The sequence below is a fragment of the Haliotis rufescens genome, unplaced genomic scaffold, assembly GCF_023055435.1.
Source record: "Haliotis rufescens isolate VD_foot unplaced genomic scaffold, xgHalRufe1.0.p SCAF_4, whole genome shotgun sequence".
NCBI lineage: Eukaryota > Metazoa > Mollusca > Gastropoda > Lepetellida > Haliotidae > Haliotis > Haliotis rufescens.
The window spans coordinates 55,459,611-55,485,645 of NW_025964112.1; the positions used below are offsets into that span (position 1 = coordinate 55,459,611).

Here is a 26,035-nt window from a genome sequence, read left to right on the forward strand (position 1 = left end):
TAATCAGTAACAATTTTATTGGCTATGAAATGGAATGATTGTATATTATCTTCAAAAACAATAGTTTGTTGTAACCGGTTTTTGCTCATACATATACCAGCTATTGTCACGGAGTAAATACACAGGGTGAAACTTCCAAGATTCGTGAGGCCAGGACTTCATGACAGTGTTGTTTCTAAATGCAATAGCCGCCTGTAGACTTCAAATTACATTTCCCTTATGTTTTTCAACTCTGACCCGCTCCCGTTCCAAGTGTATATAACAAGTCTCTTTGTTGGGTCATAGCTATTATTCAAGGGTCTGCTTCAGCACTCAAACATCATGTTAACTATGTTGGAACACCACACTCAAAGGGGTCAAAACTTCAAAATCCACTGCAGATCAATAAGTGATAACCATAGGTTACCCGGATGACACTGTGATGAAGTCGCACAGTATCCGCTGAAGACGATGTAGATGATGCTACAAGCTGATCATTGGACTGAGACAACTGTCCATGCAAAATAGTTGACGCGCACGTGATCAAACTATAAATAGATATAAAAGGATACAATGATGTCAGATAGAAAAATACAGAAGAAATTGTAAATAAAACAGATATTACACATGACAAAACTAATTGCGTACGACAAACAGAACTTGCAACGTACACAGCTCAACCAAAGTGCTAGGTTTTGCATAGGAAACGTGATTGTCTTTGGAGATTAGGATATTTTACACACACATTGTAACACTGACGACAGGCACTTTCCCAGTCTTGTTGGGAACCTTACAAATGTCATATTTGTAGCAAGCCCACCTGATGGTGTATTCAGTCCTGTCTAATTCACAACCACAAACCTATGTTAAACAGCTTAGTGATATGCCCAAATATGCAGTACACCACTGAAATCTGAACTACCTTCTTAACTCATTTTTAAAACTCATCCTACTCAAGTTACCATAACACTTGCAGCTTAAACCTGAAAATTGTCCACATACATCTTCTGTTCACCTGGAACCAAAACCTTATTTCAAAACAAACACTCTGAGTCATACTAAACTCACTGAAAGTCTGACTGTAGCCACTAGTCTGAAGTCTGAGTCTTGTAATATATTGTTTGGTGAAGCAAGGTGAAGTACTAAACGCTACTGAAAATAATGTTATTAGCACATATGCTTGTTTAACTGCTAGTACACATAATGAAATGCCCATACAACAAGCTGTCTGCTTAGCCCAGGTGTTACGAATATATTATACACTATAAACATAGTACCATGTACAAAAATTTGGAATAATTATTTTCACCCTGTAAAATTGGTTTAACAATTTCATCACGTGATCTGTCTGGTGATACCTTTACACATATCTGAAATACTTTATGTCAGTATGTGATCATATGTCAAAAGGACAATCCAGTGCTTCATCCTCATCTGGTTCAATGATTCAGATTACAAAACTGAATATCATTACTTGCTGATTAAGTTCATCGATGCAGCAATACTTACCCGGTACATCTCGCTTAATAAAGGGTTCTGAGTTTCATGTAAGAAATATGAAGGCAGTTACCCTGTTCTTGGAACAAAGATAAACATATTCAGAAGTTGGTTATTATGTATACGTCTCCAGTAATAACAATGTCATTAGAACATGCTTAATATTACACAGTTGTAGAATATAAATGCTGATAATATCATACATCCCTAATAATTTCGATTTCTTAAAATTTCTTAGTATAAGTATCCCCTTTTCACAGATCTTTGAGAGATATTTATGATAGTTACGCATAAAAAGTATAAAGCTCCAATTAATTAGACACCCCTTACTTTCCATGTCCTTGTCATGACATCATCACAATACAGAACAAATCTAACTATATATGGCAAGCTTCATCTCTTAGATATTACATTCTTATAGGAAGCCAAATCAAGTCAATGCAAGTTATATGTGATATGAGTTGTGCAGAGGCTTGCTTAGATGGTTCTAAATGTGCAGCATGTCATGGCAGGTGCTTAATCTCAACTGTTCCAATAATCTCATCCAATCCACGGTTGCAAGAAGTTGCTTAACTGATAATCATGAGATCATTTCCTGAATAGTGAATATTGTGCTTTTGCTACCATCAAATAAGAAGCTAGGTCAACTACACATATCATTTAATACAAACTGCCTGTTTGAAAACTTGATTATTATGCTATGAATATGTTCAGTGAAACACCAGTTTCAGTGTGCATGCTGTATGAAACATGAACCAAGTCTATCTTGCAAGAAGGTGACTTATGAATGTAGCAGTGTTGGAAAATAAGCATGAAAGTAAAGAGGTCCTTGCCATAACCCCAGCATTAAAAGCAAATAATTTACGGGTCCTAGATTCAATGACATTGCAATGTATTATATATCATATTCATATATGAACTGCCCTTTCAGCATGTTCAGTAATGTTACATCTCTTGCCAAAAGAATCATCTACACAGATCTTCAGTCCATGAGATCCTTCCTGTGTCATCATCAAGTAGTATAAGAAATAATGGGTATTCTACATAGAGCCCTGCATGCATAGGTACAGAGATATTTCAACATAAACAATTCACATGAACCCTGTTTCTATGGTTACCATAAGATGTAATAGAGAAACCTGTGAACCACGTGCAACAACAACACTAACAGATAGATAATACTGTTCCTGAATAAAAAACAAGTAAACTTAAGACAATGAAAATAATGCATAAAATTATATATTAAAATACACATTTCAGTGAAATAAATAACATCAACAATATTACCTCCCACAGAAGTAGACGTTTTTTTAGCTACTGTTACTCTTTGTAGCTTTGGTAAAGGATATCACAAGAATTCAGTGAGCATGGTAAATTGCTCCATCAGGCATACCAAAGAAAAAAAACTACTATGTGTTCAAAAACAGAAATGTGGTGCTATTTGTCTATTTTGCACACTAAAATATCAACCAGCAGAATTATCATGAATATGAGTAGATTTTGCACACTAAACCTATTCGCTAGGTTGTGTACGAGTCGACAAAATATTCAGAAAATGAAGATATGCAGTCTAGCTGTTGCTTACTTGCACTCAACCCAGCGAATAGGTTTAGTTCACAAAATGTACTAATATGCATGTGATATGTCTGCTAGTCGATAGTTCAGTGTGCCATATAGACAAATAGCAAACAAATTTCTGTGTTCTTGAACACGTTTGGTTTTTTCTTTGGTACACCTGTCCATACTGTTTACAAATTACATACTGGACACCGAGGTTTCATCTTCCCTCTCTTGTTGTTTGCCAATACTGACATTGCGAGGTCACTAACAGAACTAGGTGCCATTCCCCAAAGTGATCTTAGCACTAAGATGATTGTCACTCCCATGCTTTAACATTGACTTACGACAGTCCCAGCGCTAAGATCAGATTGTGGAACGGGACCCTGGTCATCAAAAGACTGGTAATACAGAGGAGTACATGTATACTGGTGCATGCTTGCCTTAAGTTAACGCTTTATTAAGTCAAAATATTGCAAATACAAGCCGAGAATCGCAGATTAATAGTCAAATCATCAAAAGTACGAGGAAATGAACTGTACAAAAATTTAATTAGATCCCATTTTACGATATGTCACGAATTGCTTACCGAATGAAAGCAGCCCTTCAATGTTCTTTATATGTCACAGCATTGCAACCTGGCTGTGTAACCCCCTAACACTGTACAATGTCATCAATCAAAAGTCACTGACCACTGAAATATGTAAATTTGCATATTTTTAAGAATTTAACTTACAAATCCTCACCCTAACATTGAGAAATAATGATAATCTTGCAGATAAATATTTTATTCATATGTTGGTAAAATATTTATAAAAGTTCAATACTATAGATTAAACTTTTATGAAAAACTACCAAACCTGTGTATGCACAAACCCACAAACTTTAGATGTTTGAGGTTGAGCAAATCAAGAGTTATTTGCTTTGTATTACCAAGCCTTACAACACTTGTGACCCAGTCAACCAGATAGTCCACCTGAGTTACACTACACATTACAATCATGTGACACCAGTATTTGTTGCATACATCTTCTCGTCAATCTGCAAGATCTGAACAGTAAATCCTTTTCTGACAATCTGTTTGATAACATTTCATTATGTGTTAATACTAAATACATGCTATAAAGTACACATATTTCAAATACGATCATGTTTTCTTTCTAGTCTCATTAAAATCAGATCTTGTGCTCGCTATCGTTACACAAATATCTGAGTACATTCCATTACAGGTCGAGGCAGGACAGCCTTTCGCGAACTTTGACCACGAAAGAAGTGTACATAAGCCAATCAGAAAGCACCTTCCTCAGGACTTGTGATGCTAGTTTGAAAAAAGTTACTTCCAGTCCAGGCTATGCTTCAAGGAATATTTTGACAAAGTTCTCAATTCAAAATTTGAAAACTGAACAAAAGAACATTCTGGAATGTCTTGTAGATTGCCAAGATTTAGACTCATATCTAGTTTCTGAAATGAACCTATCTTACAGAAAAAAACAGTTGTTAAATTATCTTAGTAAAAATATAATAAAAAGGAGCCCTAAGACTCTCTTCACTTTCAAACTGAAACTGCAGTAATCTAGACTTGCCAAACATTATAGACTTGCATGGGCTGCATTGGACATATTTGTATCAGGGTCTGTATGACAGTGAGTGCCAAGATTGTACCGCAGTACAGGCTATGGACACTCTCTTCTTTTGTAAATGTTTATCCCATTGAAGTGATATGCCGAATGCTAAACTATTTGAGGTAGCATACGAAAACACAATCGAACCATCTCGTAAGCAATGCTCTGATTGGTTGGATGAAAGTCCATTCTGACAAGACCTGTAATGTGATTCCCTCAGACCTATAGGTAGCAGTAGCAAGCACTAAGATCTGATTTAAGTGAGACTGGTTTGTATTCACCCCCTACAAAGAACTTAGTTATATTCTTCTTCTCCATAGAAACTTGTTATACCCTACATCATGTACATTGGCACATATGATGACCAGTATTCTTGGGTTGTCTCAATTTTTACAGATATATTTTTCATCACCTCACTACAACTAATCACAACATCAATATATTATCACTGTCACAAGACAGTCCTTTACTATCAGCTAATATTTAATAATCACAATCTCTATCATAAACAAATGTGTTATATAGACACTAGACAGATACCTATACTTGGTCTGATGCTGGTATTTGAAAATCATTCCTGGCTTTATCTATACTACTCACCAACACGTTAAGGACCACTCGATTCTTTCATATTACAATAGTTAATCCATTATGTCATCATGACAGATCAACTTTAGTAATATGAAAGAATTGGGTGGTTCCTAACAAATTTTGAGTAGTATATCATCAGCATGAGGATTATCACTGTTTTGACACTTTTAATATTGAACATTTGTTAAAGGACCTTGGCAACTAATCAGAAATTAGTACGATGAAAACTGTCCACCCTAATGTTTTCTGATATCTTACTAATACTATAATTAACAATAACTCCTGGTAGTATCAAGGTTCAACAATTACAAGTTTTTCTGGTAGCCAATGCAACAATGCCAACAGAATATCACTGGTCTCTCAGATGATTTGCTAATCAGATGCAAAACAGTAGAATACGTTTTTTTCTGTTCGGCATATCTGGAAAAAAATCCTCTGATGCAGAAAATATTTCATCAATTTCTGTTTAAATTAAGAAGACTGACATTTCATGTCTTTCACTAGCTGGATTGACATCATCAGTTTGAAGTTGATTTTTAATGTAAACTTGCATTTTGTCTGGTAGACAAAGATATTTGTTCGACCTGGAATATCTGCATCAATTCAGTAAATGAATCAGCATCTGTATTGCCATACCTCAACCATGTTACTTCACAGGCACTCTCTAAAATAAGGGTCACAGCTCATCTAGTGATAAATCAAATACCGTAACTGACACACTGCAGTCTGGCACATATATTATTCGTTTTAACCCACTGTCAATAACTTGTTATTGTAATGTACAAATATTATTTTAACTTCTCAAACAAGGACTCCCTAATATATTTTAAAACATCTTTAGTACAATTAGTGAATAATACTCAGAGAAACATCAGATACATATCTACCTAGCATGTTTACCTTCTGGTAGAGATCATAATGTCACCATCAGTCTACAGAGCAGATTCACAAGATACACTTCTTTGGTAGTCTTTTCCTTTGTTCTTAGTTTTCGGGGAGCACAAGTGTCTGGCAGGGTCATACTCTGCCTCTAGTGGAGATTCAGGTATTGTTGGAGATTGAGGAACAGTTGGGGATGTGGGCACTCCAGATTCAGATTCATGCCGTGAACGTCCCCAACGATGTCGGGACTTCCGGGGGGAGATTTGGAGGGAGGATGGGGTGGAACGACTTGGAGAAGGAAGAGTTGGAGATGGGATATTCTTCAGCTTAGCAAAAAACTTCTTTGGTCCGGATTTTTTTGAGTTTGGTGATGTTGGTGAGAGTGGTGAGGTTGCATGTGTGGGGCTAGGCAGAGGGAGAGTCTGAGGACCTGCAATGACAGGGTTACAGTCAGAGGTAGTTGTATTATCAACAGGGAACACATTCTCCTCATTCTCTTCATCCACCGAATCAAAAGCACCAACTTCTATAGCAACTATGGATGCATGATCTAGTTTCCCAGGAGCTTTGGACATTTTCTCAACTATTTCAGAATCACGTCTTTTCCGCTCTGTTGCAGTCATTCTCCGTCGAGCGTATAATGCAGGGTTTTCAAGAATCTTGCGTTTTCCATCAGTAAGCATGAGGACATGCTGCACCATAGCTCCGCACAGCTCTTGCGCAGAACAGTTCTCCTCTGTGATGAGTTCATACTCATGAACCACACGCTCCATCTCCTTCATTGAATATATATGTCTCTCTCTGGGTTCCATCTCGGGTTTTGCATGCATGGCAGCATGGGGAGAATCAGGGGACATGTTGTTAAAGTTGTCATCATTAGATCTACGAGGAAGCGCTATCTTAGTCACAACCGGATCAAAATTGTCCGAGATCCCGTCTGTGGTGAGGAACACAACATCTCCAGCTCGACAAAAGGTCAGAGAATAAGTCAAATTATGCAGTTCTGGGTTTTTGCCATCCACTGGACCCAAAGCTCCTCCTGCATCACGGATGTCTCGCTCAGAGGAAACATCATGTGACCCTATCGTCACTTCCCGTATGCCGTTGTTATGACTGAAGACAAATCCAAAACTATCTCCAACATTCACACAGCACACAGCATGTTCATCAGAGTTGGCTACTGGGCAAATCATACAGGCACACATCGTTGTGAGACCGCCTTCTTTCTCTAGAATGATACGATGAGCTTCGTTGAATGAACGTCGCAACAACTGCAGAACATCCTGTGGAACAATCATTACATTGAATTAACAGATGTCATGGTTGTCATTGTTATACCAGTGCACCATTCACAAACATAAAGAAAAATAGTCCGACAATGTTTTTAGTTCGCCAAAACTAATGATATTTTCCATGTTCATGATGTCATAACTAACTAGTGTTATAAACATGATAAAGCAGCGTTAGAAATTGGCACTAGTGCATAGGCAGTTGAACACCAGTTCTAAACTGGAATCCCTATGGGGCATTTAATGATGCTTTCCTGTTGAAGCTTCTGCAGAACCCACATCAAGCTGAAACCATTACCTGTCTTCAGGGATAAACAAATCATCTCTAAGTACTAATGGAACCTCATGTTTTGAAACAAGTCACACATCATAAAGATGATAAAATAAAAGCCTGAGAATGTTCCTACAGGACAACGTTGGTTGATTGGTTGGTTAACGCCGCACTCAGCAATATTCCAGCTGTAAATAACAGAGTCTGGACCAGACAATCCAGTGATTGATATCATGAGCATCGATCCACTCAATTGGGATCAATGACATGCAGCATCCAAGCCAGCGTGCCTGACCACCCGATCCCGTTAGTCGCCTTTTACAACAAGCATAGTCGCCATTTTACGGCAAGCATTGGTTGCTGAAGACCTATTCTACCCCGAATCTTCATGGGTCCCTACAGGACAATGTAAAGAAGGAAGACCAACCTGTGTTGACAAGGGTGTTCTTTTGTCCTCGAATATCCTCTTGTTGATGAAGTTCATGCTGCCAAACAGAGCACAGCGAGCAGCCAGCCTGGACTTTTCCCCCCAGTTGACGCCATCAGCGATCAGCAGGACTGTGTTATTCTTCCTGGCACAGATCGCGAAGGCATCAGCAACTGGGTCACCTGCACAAAATAGTTTTTGAGAGATTATAGGTTGGTGCAATAATAATTGCAATACTTCCATGTCTACTTCCTTGAAGCTTCTACATTCCACAAACTGATTCACCATACACTAACAGGAAATCGACACACATGCTAGTGAATCGTGTCTAGACACATTTTAGGAAATATTTTTCTCTTCAAGTAAGTTGTAATGTTTCTTTAACAACTGATTCACAGCATAGTGTGGACTAATTGGATTTCATTCACAGTGTCTTAACATTGTTAGAACAATTGTTCAGCTGATACTCACTATGTAGCATTACTAGCAAATGTAGACCTACTTCATCCATCGTAATTATTGATGTATTTTTCACGTAAATCAAATACCCATCACCTATTTCAATAATAATATTTGCAGCAATGGGATAAATGTGAAGCCAAAGTTTTCCATACACTAAACTGGTAGTGTATAGAGAAATAGAGAAATGATGTTAGTTTTCTCTTCAAATACAGCAGTAATATACCATGATATACCTGAACAACTTTTTAACAGTTCATTGGTCAAAATGATGGATTAGTTGGATTTCATTTATTGTGTCCAACACTGTTCACTTAAAATTTAAATGGGGGCGGAGGAAGCCAAGTGGTAAAAGCATTCATTCATCACGCCGGGTTTCGATTCCCCACATGGGGGACAATGTGTGAAGCCTATTTCTGGTGTCCTTCACCGTGATATTGCTGGAATATTGCCAGAAGTGGCATAAAACTATACTCACTCACTAAAATTTAAATGACACTCACTATGTAGCATATACAGACGCTCACAACAATCCCTTTGTGTTTCATGATGAGCTGAGTGAAGTGAGGACTGGATGGTTACAATATGTGACCTGACTGGCTGCTATCATGCAGTGATAATATGGAGAGTGTGGCCATGACTGGTTCAGCACTGTTCTGTGAGTGAGTGAGTGAGTTGAGTTTAACGCAGCTTTTAACAGTATTCCAGTTATATCACGGCATGTCAACTTAATGTAGGTAGAAAGCCCAAAGTGATGCAGGTCTCAGACGTTTACCACTTCGGTGAAACCCACAAGCACGGGTATGGTGCTGACAAACCGAGAAACATAATCGGGGCGAACCGGGATTCGAACCCACAATCATAGGTTTCTGGCGTGCCCTAGGGTCACAACTCTGCACAGGAAATCGCGGTGCCTTAGACGACCCCCAGCACTGTTCAGTGCTATTTACAGGTCAAGACATAACTTTAATGTTGCAGACTGCATCATAAAATATCAGTTCCAGCATGAATACAGAGTAAGGGCCTACCTGACATCTTGCCATTGATAGGGTGCTGCTCATACAAGGAGATACAGATGCCATACGCCTGCTGCTCCTTCTTGTTCCATGACCAGCAGCCTGCGACCTTCTTCACATTGCCATCTAAATATTACACATAATCCTGTTACTATTAACTGCCCATGTGAGGCAATAGTCCACAGTGTTCTGTTAAGTTCATTTGGAAATCGAATTTTAGAACAAAAAAATCTGACAACCATTGAATTTTGGGCCAAGAAGAAATAAAAGGCCAAATTAAAACATTTACTGTTAAGATACATAATGGTACAGAAGGAAATGCATAATGTATCAAATTAACACTAGCCCGCTAGCCAGGGGCTAGTACAAAATGCTGGGGGCAAGTACAGATTTCCCAATTTCTCCAAATTGTATTAACATTACAAGGGCATTTTATCTTTACCCAAGCAAGGAAAGCATTGTTTAGTTCTAACCCTGTATCAATGGTATTGCAGACATGGTAGAGAGATAAAACATGTTAGAATCACAATGCGCTGGTGTTTCAATCAGTCATTTCAGTTTTACAATACATACAGCATATTAAAGTCTCACATTTCTATAGTGGATGGCCATAAACTAATGATAATCACTGATAATAGTGTTCTTGACATTGTAACAATTTTCTTGTTTGTTGGGAGAATAAGGAAACTATCCCACCTTTATCATGTCTAATCCTGATCTGATGCACCTCGCAAGGTAAGACCTGTTCTATTACAATATAGATCTTGATTATTGGTAAGATTGTCTTGACTGGGTGCCACCATTTTGTATGAATCAAATACAAGTGATATGAGAGGTGGATTCTGATTGGTCAATGGCAGAGACATTGCACGTAATAGCCACTGGTGGCACTACAATCAAGTCACGATATGCCAGTGTAGTTCAGCAAGGGTGGAAACTGGACTCTTGTAGTCAGTTAACACCCTTGCCTTGGGAAGAGGAGAAAGCTTAGCTTATGACAGCCAAAATGTAACAAATAACATCGAACAAAACGGATACAACAGGACAAGTTCGGGATAGTCAATTTTAGACTATTGGCACAGACTTTATGGTTGAAGAATGCTACATAAAGCTAGACCCTACTGTTCTCATCCTTGTCATCCACATCCGCGAGCCCCTTGTCCGGTCCGGTGTAGCTGGCAAACAGCTCCTCCTCCAGCTCCTCCAGCTGCACCAGGGGCACATCTTCATACGACGAGCCGTGATATGTGTCTGTGCCGAACTTGATCTTCTTTACCTTCCTGTAGTCACAGAAATAGTATCAGACATCAGTGAGGATTTCAGTATCGAACTGATCAAAGTGTTCATACTTAAAATAAGAGCATTTTATCTACTACTACTAAGACAACTACTACTAATTGATCCTGGTTTAAACTTCTATGATGAAGAGGACATGGAACATAACATCTACATTTGTACTTACCACAGATCACATTTCACAATGATAAACATGACAAATGCAGATATGGCTGAGTAAGGGGATGAAATGATGCGTATAAAAGCAGACTGGAATTCTGTGAGCATTTTTGTGAAATACAAGTGTTTGTCTGTATGCAAGTGTTTGACTGTCTGTTCATGCTGAAATGCAGCCATGAATGAAATTAAAACTAGGGAGGGAGTGAGTGAGTGAGTGAGGTTTTACGCCGCTTTTAGCAATATTTCAGCAATATCACGGCGGGAGACACCAGAAATTAGCTTCACACATTGTACCCATGTCGGGAATTGAACCAGGGTCTTCGGCGTGACAAGCAAACGCTTTAACCACTAGGCTACCCTACCACCCCTAAAACTAGGGATGTTGCAAGCATGTAAAAGACTTTTCAATATTTTATCATGTAAATATGATACACATGTACATTCATATACAGTAGAATTCCTTTCTTTTGTATTTTCTATTAATATCAGAAAGTACGAGAGGTGTTCATTAAAGATTTCCCCTAAACCACTTAGGGTTATCATATTTGGTTGAAATTTCACATGTGTAATGATACATGTATCTATGGGTTATGTCTGAATTTGCAGCACCGAACTATTAATCTTACCACTTTTACAGGTGTTATGATTGAGTAGGGTGTGACAATTGAGCCAGTAGAATACCGAGCAGTGATTAGGTTTTTATATTTGAAAGGTCGCACACCAAAAGAAACTTTCAATGAAATGAAAGCAACTTATGGGGAAGATGCCCCATCATATGACGTTGTTAAACACTGGCATCGCCAGTTCAAGTGTGGTCGGACATCTGTGGAAACAGCTGCCATTCCTGGTCGCCCCCATTCAGCCATTGAGGAGGACACTATCCATCAAGTGGAGACCGCCATTTTGGCAGACCGACGTATAACTGTTCGCCAGTTAGCACAAGATGTCAAGATCAGTGTAGGGTCTGTGGAAAAAATCATCCATGACAATTTGAACATGCATAAGGTGTCAGCACGATGGATTCCCAGGTTGCTCACACCTTTCCAAAAGCAGGAACGAGTCAATTGCTCAAAGCATCTTTTGGACATGTGCCAAAAAAAAACCAGGCAAACTTTTTTGACAGACTTATCACACAGGATGAAACATGGGTCCATCACTATGATCCTGAGACTAAAGTTCAGTCGATGCAATGGAAGCATGTGGAGTCACCACCCCCAAAGAAGGCACGTGTCCAACCCTGTGCAGGCAAGGTCATGCCCACGGTGTTTTGGGACCAGCACGGAATAGTGATGATGGATTTTTTGGCAAAGGGTACCACAATTACAGGAGCTTATTATGCTTCACTGCTGCGGAAATTGCGGGACGCTATCAAGCTTAAGAGGCGTGGCATGCTGACCAAGGGTGTCCGTCTCCTGCAAGACAATGCTCCAGTACACAACTCTCATGTTGCCCAGACAGAAGCGCGGTCCTGTGGCTATGAAATCCTTCCACATCCTCCTTACTCTCCTGATCTTGCACCATCTGACTTCCACCTCTTTCCAACCATGAAGTCATTTTTGAAGGGAAAACGTTTCACAGATGATGAAACACTGATTTCTGAGTCAAGTCCTGGTTTGAGACGCAAAATGAGGGCTTTTACAAGTGAGGTCTCCATAGTTGCATAAAACGATGGGAGAAGTGTGTAACTCTTGGTGGTTCCTATGTGGAGAAAGACTGATACCTATGCCAAGTTTCATTCCACTAGGTCCATCGGAAGTGGGTCAGGGGAAATCTTTAATGAACACCCCTCATAGCTCCTAATCAATTAACTCAATTTCTTACACACCTGTGGGTGAGAAACCCATTTGAGATAACTGGTATCAAACATATGTGTGAGATCGAATTCCAGGCCCGTGATTGGCTACTCCATGGTGATGACCTAGGGTCAGATGATGACGGACTACTTTCCTGAGTGTAAGTCATTCATAAGTTTCTCGTGCTTCAGTCAAATGTTCACCTACGTCTGTATTGAAAAACAGGACCGTGTAATTAATAATAAAAATAAACAAACTCTTCCTCGTCTGCGAGTTTGTTTGTTATTATTATCAGTTACATTATCTGTTGTTATGTCAACATTATCGTGTTTTCAGGGTGTAAACCCCCTGGCTGCCACAGCGACACATGTCCCTTCTCTTCAACCCTCACTTCGAAATCGAATAAAATTCAAAATACATCACGCAAACACTTCACAGTTTTGAATTCCCCCTTCTGTTTATCATTTACTGTCATTTTAGGCAATTCAAAATTACTGAAAGTTAGGTACATTGTAAATCTCGCCAAATCACAATTCACGGGGTTATATATAAATATTTACTGTGTGTTTAGAAATGTAAATATCGGATATTTACTTGAATAATTAAAGTAGAAAAATACCATATTAGCGATCACGGGTATCAAATCACTAATGATAATTCTGACACGTCGCTAATAAGCCTAGAATCGTCTAGAATGTTTTCGAAAATATGCATACACGAACGCCGAAGCGTTCCGCCATATTGGATTGTGTTTACAAAATGCCGGTTATGAGACGCCTATACTCGATCAGGTATATTTCAAACTCCGCTGCTATACATGCATCCCTGAATTCCTCATACATTTTCGAAACAATGGATAAATGGTCTTTGTCACCAATGCAAATTATCTAGATGAAATCATGCGAAATAAATTAGGTATGGAAACGAAAACTGCTCGGAAAATTGTACTTGTTGAAATGTAAACAAAGCAAAATTCAGATTTTACACTGTGTAGCATTAAAGAGGTACTTTCGTCTAATTGTTGCATACACTGGCTCGATCACGCGTTTGATAATATTCATGGGAAGAGTATCGTTGCACTAATTATGGAATTACACATATATACATTACAATGGTGTGGTAAATTCAACAGAAGCCGTAAAAGTTCCGTCCTGTGTGACGACATGACTGACGCTAAATCACGCACAACGATGACGGTAGTTATCTGCATTTCAGACAATTCTCTTTGTTACATTGGAAAACATGGTAAACAAATACCAGTACGCAGATTGTCAGAATGTTTCTGATTACTTACGTGACACATTTATGTGTATACGATCCCTCAATCAACGAAAATCTCCTTTGGAAATCCTGCGTACTGTTCTCAGTGAACACGCCATTTTGTAAAAGTCGGTCACCGGTAGTGATGTCATATGGAAGTAAACATTGTTGTACATATTTGGTCATTTCTTTGAGGTGTTAACTTTCAACTTGGCACCCAGCGTGTTCTTGGTTTTTGTCTAGTATGCATTTTCATCATCGCCTTGATAATCCACAGATAGGACGGAAACCTTTTTGTGTAGGGTCACATTATTTATGAGTAGTAAGCAGCACATAGGATGACGTCACTTATGACAGTGGTATTATGTATTAATGCGCTACTGCAATCATGAGACAAAATTCATTGGTTCGATGCTAAAAAGGTGCGATTTTAGGGTGTGTAAGAAACAGATTACTGCACTCGTGTCTGTCAGATACCATTGATCTTACAACTCGTTGTTACAAAGCGTATCTAACTCGCTTTCGCTCGTTAGATACGTTTTGAAACAACTCGTTGTAAGATCAATGGTATCTGACAGACACTCGTGTAGTAATCTCTATTTATCATCCAAAACTGGCTTCCACCTTAGATATCACTTGGATGTTATCAAGAGATATCTCCTATGAGATACCAGGAGATATAGCTACAATGAAAGTGCATCACAATGCTTTGCAGACCATTGTGATGTCATGGGTTACAATGACGTCACAATCGCATGACATCACTGATCTGTCACTGAAGCTGGTTAGCAGCAGATACAGTCTGCAACATACATACAAAATGAAGAATTTGGAAGAATGATTTTGGATGATAAACAGAATCTTACCTGAGATTCTGTTGACATGGTTATCAAATATATCAACACTTAAATCTTTAAAAACATTTTAGATCAAACGACATTGGTGAGATTCTCGATGTATCAACAGGGATAGACACCATTGTTCATATCCGACTATCATTTCAGACTAGTGGTCACGTAAATAACTAGATTAGGTCTGTCTATACTGTTACTTGTCTCGGACTAACAGACCAGTGGCCGTGTCTATCCCTGTATCAACCAAAAGCTTACAGAGGAATCAAACTTAGTCCTATCATGCCCACTGGCAGTCCTAACAAGTTTGATTAAAGAGGTGCTCAGATCTGATAATGTATTTCATTCTAAATAACCTACATACACAAGACAATGTCTTACTTCCACCCTCAGCACTAATTACAATGTCTGGATACAGCCCATACAGATTAACACCAGACTGTGGAGCCGACTCCCTAGAGTTAAACTTGCTTGTTGAGTTGTATCACGATGAGTGTGGTAATAAAGTTGGATTCTGGGGTCCTTTTAACAATGTAATATTAGAACCTAGCACACCTGGCCGCCCTCCCTGCACCCTCTCTAAACAGTGATAGAAACTAACAGTTTAGTCCCCTAGTCCTTGTAATGTTAACATATAGCAAAACCCTTAAAAAGGGCTAATGTCTACTAGTCCTTATGATACCTTAATTATTGGGCAGTTTGGCAAGAACTATAGGACCAGTGCCAATTTCTGACGCTGCTAAATAATAAATCTTCAACGTATGGGTTATGAGGACTCCTTGTTTTTCAATCTTAATTTTAAACACTAAATATGATTCATACTCAAGGTCATTTTCATTAATCACCAGTATATCCATGTCAAAAACTAATACAATTACATAACTTCAGAAATACTGATGGACTCTAAGTGTTATTTTTTTAGCAACATTTAGAGAGACTATTGACTCACTCAGAATGCTGAATCAGCATTAATCAATATTTATAACAGTCTCCCACCTCTCACCATACATTGAGAATCTCACGTGAGTAACTTTTGACATCAAACTTATCAACATAAAGTCAATAAAGAAATTATTGATGAGTGTATAAATATTTGATGAACATGGGGATGTGATTCTATATATTATGTTCATCATTTAAAAACGTTCTTCCAACATTTACGTTTGTAAACAGTAATAACCATTGTCTTGAGTGTAAAAAGTACAGCTAACCAGCCTCAGTAGCTGAGAGACTGTCATTTGATTGTGATGTCATTTGTCTGCAAAGCATTGTGATCCAATTTTATTGCAGCAATTTTTCCTAGGCGATATTGTTGCTTGATCTCAGCTAATGATATCTCCTGTGGAGTTTTGGATGATAAAATGACATATCAGCGCAGCAAGCAAAACACAATCAACATAATGTACACATGCAGTGAATGGAGTTGATATTTAGATGTGAATTATGTGTAGAAATATGCAGCCAACATTGTCATGGCAAACATGGCACAGTGAGCTTCCGTCCGGTAATGTACATCAATATCCAGTTGTCATTTCATAACAATACACTACATAAACATGTTTTATGAAACCAAACCCTTTTTATAACAGTCAACACTGTACATGTTGTAGGTTTCACTTCAATTCCATGTTCATATCAATAATGTCCACATAAACAAGTTCAGTAAACAGATCGAACATGATGGACATGCAGCGTTAGAAATTGGCACTAGTCGTGGCCAAACTTCCCAATAGTTAGGGTATCATAAGCATGATAAGGACTAGTAGAAATTTACCCTTTTCAAGGGTTTCATTGTATGTTATCATTATAAGGACTCGTGGACTAAAACTATTAGTTTCTACCGCTGACATGGATCATGAAGTTTTGACAGTTTCAGTTGTGAGTTCCTGTCAATGTCATCAGGTAACCATGGAATTTACACAACACTATGCATTACATCTAATGGCATTTATGGTCTGAGTGAACACATCTATTTCATTCAATGCAGGACAGAAATGTATTTATTTTCCAGTTGGTTGGTTGGTTTATTGTTTAACGCCGCACTCAGCAATATTCCAGCTATATGATGGCAGTCTGTAAATAATCGAGTCGTGACCGGACAATCCAGTGACTAATATCATGAGCATCCATCCACAAAAATTGAGATCGATGACATGCATCAACCAAGTCAGCGAGCCTGACCACCCGAACTCGTTAGTCACCCTCTTACGACAAGCATAGTCGCCTTTTACGGCAAGCATGGGCTACTGAAGACCTATTCTACCCCGGATCTTCACAGGTATTTTCAAGTGTGCCACAGGGCACTCTATAAATATTGAGGTGTGACCTTCGGAATTTATGTTGTGTACAACTGGAAGGCCGTTATGAAGCATTGTTGAAGAAAGCTTTTGACCTATCTTTAAACTCGGTGAATGTCAACTCACCATGACCTGGTTAATAAGCAGTTGTAATGTGGAGTATAGTTTTGCTCCTTCCTTTTCATTCAGTTTGATGATACCCTTTGTAACATGTGATTCACCAAGTATATTTTGTGAGTCATACAGTGCATTAACTCTTTCATATGTTCAGATCTTTCCATGTGTCAGTCCCACATATTTGTGAAAAAGTTCATTTACCATGTTAACAGGGATTTATTCAGCATTCTGAATTAATCAGCTAATTGCCCTTGGCAGGCAATTCGAATTTTTGTCTTGTTTTTTTTGCTCAAATTGGCTAGTGAAATACAAGTCACTTCTTCAAAGCCGTAACATAAGTTTGTACCAGTGTCCACAATAAGTGCCTGTCTGCCCGCCCATGGCTGGTAACTTTCTGTCGGCCTGCATGAAATTTTGCATGAAATTTTCCTCCACCTGACCGGCTGCCTGGCAGATAAGTTAAAGACTACTTGCATACTCATTTTATTATAACTCCTGGTAGATTCCCAAGTACTTATTTGCATTATTTCAACTGATGAGATTGGTCTCTTATTTTAGTGTGTAATTTTTTCAATATTTATAATGTCAAGGCGGGCAGGTAACTTTGAAGATGGGCAGGCAACACTTATGGGTCAGCTTCCCAACTGTCTTGTTGGGTATAAAAAGTATTTCAAACACTGATTAGTACTATATATATAACACCAACTGGGAAATTTGTAATTCAAATTTGGGACTTCTTACTGATATTTGGTGCAGACCATGGGCCAAATATCAACCTCTGAGCAGGTCTAGATCAATCCCTGATTCACACTGGCTTCATGTGATAAACATGGTCACAAGATTCACTGAAATATTTATGTTAGAAAACATATGATTCAGAAGAGTCTCCTTCAGGCACCAGGAAGTTATTCAATCATGTTTTTTCAATCATGTCCTAACAATTTTAACCATGCATGCCATCGGCACTGAATTACAAGATATCGCCAAACATGCAATGTAACAAAAAGGTATTATTTGACACTCACACTAGATCATCATGTAAAAACTGGTGTCAGCACTGAACCTGAGCATCATGAAGTAGCTTGCATTTAACAATAACCCTACTTGGACATTGTTGTGATAATGTAAACACGGTAAATACAAAAATAGAGTTTCTAGATCAGTGACTATTACATTACAGGTATTTTCTTCAAATTCTCCATTCTATTCAAAACAAATATCAAAAATAGGACATTCACTGGGACTCAGACTTTTTTTGGAATGAATGCTGACATGTAATAACTTGGTCCCTCGTAAAATTAATTCCTGTACGGAATCATTAAAAACTACAAAAGACAGTCAAATGTTTTGCTACCTCTAGTGCTATCAGTTTTTGACGTGTTCCATTTTGGGGAACTCCATATCTATTTTTAACTGAAGGCCTCTGAGTATGTGCAGTCTTATAATCCGTGGTGGAGAAATGTATTCAATTTTTTCCATTTCTCGGGGACGCCCATTTTGTAGCTTGGGACCCCCATTTTATCACCTCGAACCCCTACAAATTAAAGCCTTTCAGTCCCCTGGACTCCGACATAAATAAACCAGGTAAATCCCTGCATTTAGACTAAATTATTAGTCTCTGAAAATATATAATTTTGATAGAAACAAATTACTCCATTGAAATTGAAAAGAAGCTCCATTGAGATGGGGGATTCAGAACCTGTGGCAAATCAAGACTTGTCAGGGATAGATATTAGCACTAGCCTGCTAGCCCGGACCAGTTTCACTAATGTTAAAGGTTCGTTTGTTTGTTGTTTGACACCGCACTCAGCAATATTCCAACTATACGACGACAGTCTGTAAAAAATGAGTCTGGACCAGACAATCCAATGATTGACATCATGAGCATTGATCTATGAAATTTGAATATGATGACATGTATCAACCAAGTCAGCAAGCCTGACCACCTGATCCCCTTAGTCCCCTCTTGCCACAAGCATATTTGCCTCTAACTAATGTTGAAGGTAGCCTAAGGGCCAGCAGAATTTCAAACATTTTGGGATTACTTATTACTATATGTTATCATGGTTATCACTTTTCAGGCTGGTAGGATTTCGTGTTTAATTTCTTTTCAGGCTTGTTTCACTTAGGGCCTTTGCATTACAGAAAGAGCTGGGCAGAGGGGAAAATAATATGGTCCAGGGACAGTGAGACAGACTACCCTGCATTGTGTAGTCATGACAGGACAAGTTAAATCACATATACATGTAATATTATATACATCATATAGTTTTTGTAACCATTGCACGACGTATGATAGGTGGATTGGTGTCTGTTCCTGCTGAAATGCAGTCATTAATGAAACATGAAACCGGTGAAAATTAATGATCAAAGGGGAATCCATGGATCAAAATGTGATGGGCTTTATTGGGTTATTGGCCGGAAGAGCAAAACCTAGCCATAATCAACTCTAAAATTTCTTCGCTTTCGTGATGCTACAGTAAGACTGGTCACGCTACAGTAAACACGGGATATTGCTATACCGGGACTCTCAAATTACAAGAAATACACAGAAATGCGTATACCGTAATTACAGTAGTGATTTATTAGATGCTGAAGTATAGTATTGTTGCACAAAAGTACTTTACATTTAACAAATTTAATAACTCTAATACTTTAATATTTCATAGATGTACATTATAATTTCTACAAAAACAACAATAACTTATATCATGTATATCTTAAAATATAATGGTAAATACATAAATACATTCTATAATAAATTTGCGGTTGCACTGGCATACACGTTGTGTTCAAGTCATTAACTCCAAGTGGATCAGGTCACCAACGTGATCTGTGTACTCAACGTCGCCGATGACGTTGTTGACGAGATTGTCTTTCAAAGCCTGAAGACGGTTGTCAATCAGCCGGTATCTTCTCTTTCTGGGTGGTGCTGACCAGTGGGCTCCAATTCGTTGAATGGCGAAATCTATGTTGGATTGTTCTCTTTGAAATAGCCTAACAACTTCAAAAATGTTCGGATGGCTCTTCCTGGCAAGTTTGTTGAGTTTGTGATTCCACCCCTCAACGTTATTGTTAGTGCGGTGGATGAGCTTGGACTTGAAAGATTCCACTTCCATCTCATATTGAATAGGTTGGTGGGTATGGTTCACCTGCAATTAAATAATTGCATTTTAACTAATATTAACTATAAACATGATAAACAAATACATACATGTGACAATACCTGTGGTATCTAAAAATAAATAATAATAATAAGTAAAATAAATAACTGAATAGTTTGTTAAGCAAAGTCTTTTGAGTCTATGTATTTAAGATTATTATCATCATTATCATGTGCATTATTTTCTTACCTGCAAAGCCGCTTGAAGAATGCAGTTTTCAGTGATCACCGACGCTCTGCAGGCAGCAACAACGCAGTTCCAATATTTCTTCTCACGGACCGTTTTCTTACAACGAAACTTGAATCTCTCATAAAACAAGTGCTGACCACCTCGCACGGTATCAACCATGGTCACTCGAACTTGTGCATTAGCCATTTTGGACATAGATAAATAAGTTGCAATCTTTATATATACCATCAAATACATACTGTATGTATTCTTAAGAAACGACTCTCCTCTAAACCCATCGGTATCATAACCCATATCAACTAAGAAACTAATTGTTTGTTCAATTAAGAAACTGATCATCTCTTCTCCTGCGTTTAAACATCCAACTGTATTATTTTTTTACGAAACGACTCTCTAGTAAATCTCCTCTCCTCTCCTCTGTTTGTAACAGCACGGGCGCTAATCTAAACTACGGTAATCCGGTGTTTTTATAGCAATTACTCATTTTCGCCTTCGTAGGAGAAATACCCCAACTTGGGTTTTTGCTTTACTGATACTAGAGAAAATTGGATTTTCGCTAACCCGGCACGACACCCTTTATTGCATTGGCAATACACGTAGCCTCCTGCTGAGTTTATGATTCATAAGTCTCTATACAGAAACTGCCTCTACAATATGTATAGTATTCATCTCTGTATCCTTCTTTTCTAGTGCACAACTGCTATCCTATACCGTCATTCGCTATTGGAAAACAAAATGCTTAACTATAGCCCATCCCAGTAACCCGTAACCATTTGGCTATGTGTGGGATTGTGTAACCCGTGTATATCCTACTGTCAATACACATGATAAAGGTGGGCGAAAAAGGAACACTCTTCATTCTCATCAGGCTATCAGGCAATTTTCAGCCACCTGAATAATGATTTCTAGCATACATATCAGTGTCAATGAATTTATTGTGTTAAATTACTGTTAACCTATCAATTGCCTATAAGCATGCTAAATTATACCACAGGTGTTTTTATGGCCATTAATTGAAATCTACACAATCCTGTCCTATCGGCACTATCAGTGTGGGTGTGTCAAAATCATCAAGGGAGCCACTATATGTTAGGGCTGTTACGATTCACTCACATATTTGGTGAAATACAGTGGCCATGCCAGGTGTGTGATTACCGGAGACATGAAAACTATGATTGTTTGTTGCCTCATACTATATAGTTCAATGATAATATGTCATCATTATTTTAACAACAGTGTCATGATTGTGACACCACTTTGAAAATGATCAAGAAAACCACAAATCATTATTAAGCTGTTAACGTATAGTGTATTTTTTTAAAGGCCGTGTAACATAATCAAGCTTGTATCTATGACCACTTACAATTCTTAATCATGCCTAGCTACATACCGTATTCGACGTAATAAGCGCCCCGCTCTAATAAGAGCCCACGGCGATATTTGCTAATATATTGGCTAGTGAACAAACCCAATTAGCATCCTTCCGATTGATCAATGTACACAAGTCTTATTTATTTGCGTATATAACGCACTCGTGTGTTATATGCAAACTTAATTATGGGCAAATAAATTCTGGAAAAATATATCTGTCGTATATAAACATTTCAGGCTGTCAGCATAAACCACGAAATTTACCTTTCACTCCGTTTTTTTTCACCAAAATAATATTCTAATTAGAGCCCCCTATTTCTTATTTTGAGAGCGCCCTGGGCGCTTATAACGTCAAATACGGTAATCATAATCTACACGAACCATAATCTACATACATTTCACTTAGTGATGAATACATAATCACCATTGTATCGATTGTCGTTTCGGAGCAAACTTGTCCACACTGGAGTTCTTGTGCACCATTATACAAGAGATCAAACAAGGGCCATAACTCTGTTATAATGGTTATAAATAATTTTCCATTGGCTATCAATCAACACATTTAATCTTTTATGATGCAAATAAACTGTCACGCTTTTATCCACTGTGGTTTCCAAACACTTGTCCTGACTGAAGTCGGATGGAAGGACGGTTGGAGCCCAAATCAATATCCCCCATCCCACTTCACTCATATCACAGATATGCAAAAGAGAAACATGATTTCAACCCATAATTTCTTACCCAATATCTAATGTCATCAGCTAAATAATAATCTTTTAACATGTTTAATGCACAATATTCAAAAGATAAATAAACATTTTCAGGAAATATAATTTGCCAATTTAAAGCTCTGTCGGTCATGTTGGAACTGTGATGGCCCTTTGTAACAGTGTCTAATATCACTTTCTCTTATTACAGTAATGTAAGCTGAGGACCTGAGTGAAGGTTGTATATATTTCACCTTTTCATCAGTCTCTGAATAAGTGATAACTGAGTTTGGGCCAGCCAAAACTGTAGTTGACAGCACAAACAACTAGATCTATCCACACAGTTTGTGCATGATGACAAACAAGTGACCAGGTGACACATTGTAACTACCTAATCCTTAGTTTAATCAGCTTTTAGAACTAGCACGGAAGCTGCAGGCCTATTGTGCCTGTGAATAGATGATGGGCTATAATATGTACACTCAGTGTTTAGTGTGACACACAAATGTGCATCCAGTATGCACAAATGTAGAGAATGGACTCAGAAAAAAACCCAGTGTGTCCCAAGGGATGCATAATAATACTTCACTGTGCCTACAGTGCATCAAGAGCAGTTATGGGTGTCTGTTATTTCATCCATCAATCTTGACCACTGTCCACATGATCAATGATTCATTCCAGGCTCTAGAGTAATGTTCTAAATGTAATGTTTCAAATTACATGGTCAGTTACCGCCAGATTCAAACATTAGTTCCCTGAGAACAGGAAGACACAGTTGGAAAAATGCTAGTTAGAAATGAAACCCGAAAACATGAAAGTTAAGGAACCGAGGCCAGCGGGGAAAAAACAGCCGAACGAGCCTGCACGTTCCCTGTTTCATTCCTTCTCGGCCTTCGGTTTCAAAGGGTAGTTTGTAATGAGTAATGTTCTAAATGTGCAGTACACTATACCATTTCATTACATTACGGTACCCTCATATCGCCTGCAAGGACCCTTAAAATTAATTATTGGGGGTCCCCAGGACCCCCACTTTTCTAAGTGAAGATAAAACCCTGTACACTGCAAGGATATTGCAGCACCCATTCACCTATTAACAAATATGCAGTGCTTCTGATAGCCAGGGGGTCATGGTCAGTGAGCCATGAACTATTGAAGCTGAAAACATAACCCTTCATTACTGCGGATTCATACAGTTTGCATATCGGTATTTCGATTTCATACCTTAATATACTGAAAAAAATACACAGTCAATGCTTATAATTAAATTTGACAGCATTAAACATGTTTTATCTGCAATAGTTTAACCAAACACAGTTGTATATATCAAAACAGACAAAAATGACGAGATTGATAAACATTCCAGGTGTATGAATACATACTGTGGCCTGACATGCATCAGGTGATCGTTAAATTAATGCACATAACTTGACACGCCTACAAAGTCAGTAGCCAATCAACGGAGAGTAGGATCAAAACAATGTTCATAGGACCTGTTAATTAAGGCAAGGTGCGAGAAGAACTGCAACAGTCAGACTGTAATGAACAGGAAGAAATATGTCCGGGAGAACGCGGCTGTTTCAAATTACATGGTCAGTTACCGCCAGATTCAAACATTAGTTCCCTGAGAACAGGAAGACACAGTTGGAAAAATGCTAGTTAGAAATGAAACCCGAAAACATGAAAGTTAAGGAACCGAGGCCAGCGGGGAAAAAACAGCCGAACGAGCCTGCACGTTCCCTGTTTCATTCCTTCTCGGCCTTCGGTTTCAAAGAGTAGTTTGGACAATGAATATGCATGAATGTCGCTAAATGTCCTGTGCATGATGATACACGTGAGCAGAAAGGGAATTCCCTTGACTGTAATATTGGGTTTCCCCGTAATTCCGCAACAATAAAAGTAGTGCGCCTTGGTGGGCATGGCTTAATTTTTTACATTCATTGGGAAATGAATGCAATAACACGTGACCAATTCAGCTAATCAGAATGCAGGAATTTCAATGAACACAACAACAAAATTATTATTGTTTAGTGAGCAATATAGGTCAAGAAGCCAGATACCCACTGTACATACTGTACAGTGTACAGGCTTATTCAAGTTATTATTTCCACAGCTGATGGGTCACATAACCAACAACAATTCAACTCTAAATGACACTCTGTGCGGTTTACTGTTTTCATGGTTATAACACCACTGCATCAAAACAAATCAGTACGTGTCACCATGGTCACTGCACCTTGGATGTTTTTATCAAGTAATGATTGAATGTCATTAATGTAACAGTAAGCACTATACCAGCTACATCATAGTGACCAGGAAGTAATCAAGTCTCTCTCTGACAAGCAGTGGTTGACAGCATGAGCAAACGATCTACAACAGTCAGCAGGAAAACACACAAGCCAGGTCACCCACATTTAAGCACCTGATTCCTCATTAGCAAAGACTAGGGCCTGAAGTTATCAAGACAAGCATGGGGCACTGCTGCAAACATGTTACACTCTAGAATCCAGACTGAGGTTGATGTTTGGGGAAAGGTGTCATGTTACATCAGTATGTTCAGCGTCATACATATTCATCAAGGTTAGTGTACTGTGGTGTCAATCGTCACAGTAAGAAACTTGACTTCACTTCATAAAATTAATTAAATTCTGTGTGGCCAACTGCAGAATTTAGTTTCGTATCACATCACACAATTCAGTGAATAATATCCCACACAAATCCCCGGGAGCGTCCTAGCTTTTTATGTCAAATCTAACACGTAAACAAGGAATAGGAAGGTCCCTATGACATTCACAACTGTAAACAACCTCCGTCAATAGCGACAGCAACTAGCGTGACACAAAGACGATTGACGCCTTATTGAAGATCCATGAACAAAGGCACCTACCCCGTCTCCATTATGCTTGGAGATATGTATGAATACTGCAGTTGCAATCAGCTGTCAAGTCTTATCTTGCAACTCGGCATTCCTCATGTGATATCATCTTCATCAGCAGCAGACTCGCACTTCCTCCGAATCAAAGCAGACGCCAAATAGCTGCCATATTTTAGCATGCAGCAGTTTCTCACTCCGACAAATTACATCACAGCTAATTGTCACTCTCAGTCGCTGTCATTCCGAGCGTGGAGTGAGTCATATGTTGGCCTCGTTCACTAGCTAGATTATGTTAATAGAACCACCGACATTCATGAATGAAAGAAAAAGCTACCGAGCAGAAGTAAGTAGGTCAAACTGTATTTTCCA

The 26,035-nt window shown here is 38.5% G+C and overlaps 1 protein-coding gene across 1 annotated transcript; it reads right to left on the reverse strand.

Moving 5' to 3' along the window:
- On the reverse strand, nt 1–26,035 carry LOC124114867 (PP2C-like domain-containing protein CG9801). Its single transcript, XM_046475658.2, has 5 exons — nt 25,679–26,035; nt 10,713–10,870; nt 9,603–9,716; nt 8,116–8,297; nt 1–7,411 (listed from the first exon to the last, which is right to left on the reverse strand). The coding sequence occupies exons 1-5, from the start codon at nt 25,687–25,689 to the stop codon at nt 6,179–6,181; spliced, it is 1,698 nt and encodes a 565-aa protein (XP_046331614.1). The 5' UTR covers nt 25,690–26,035; the 3' UTR covers nt 1–6,178.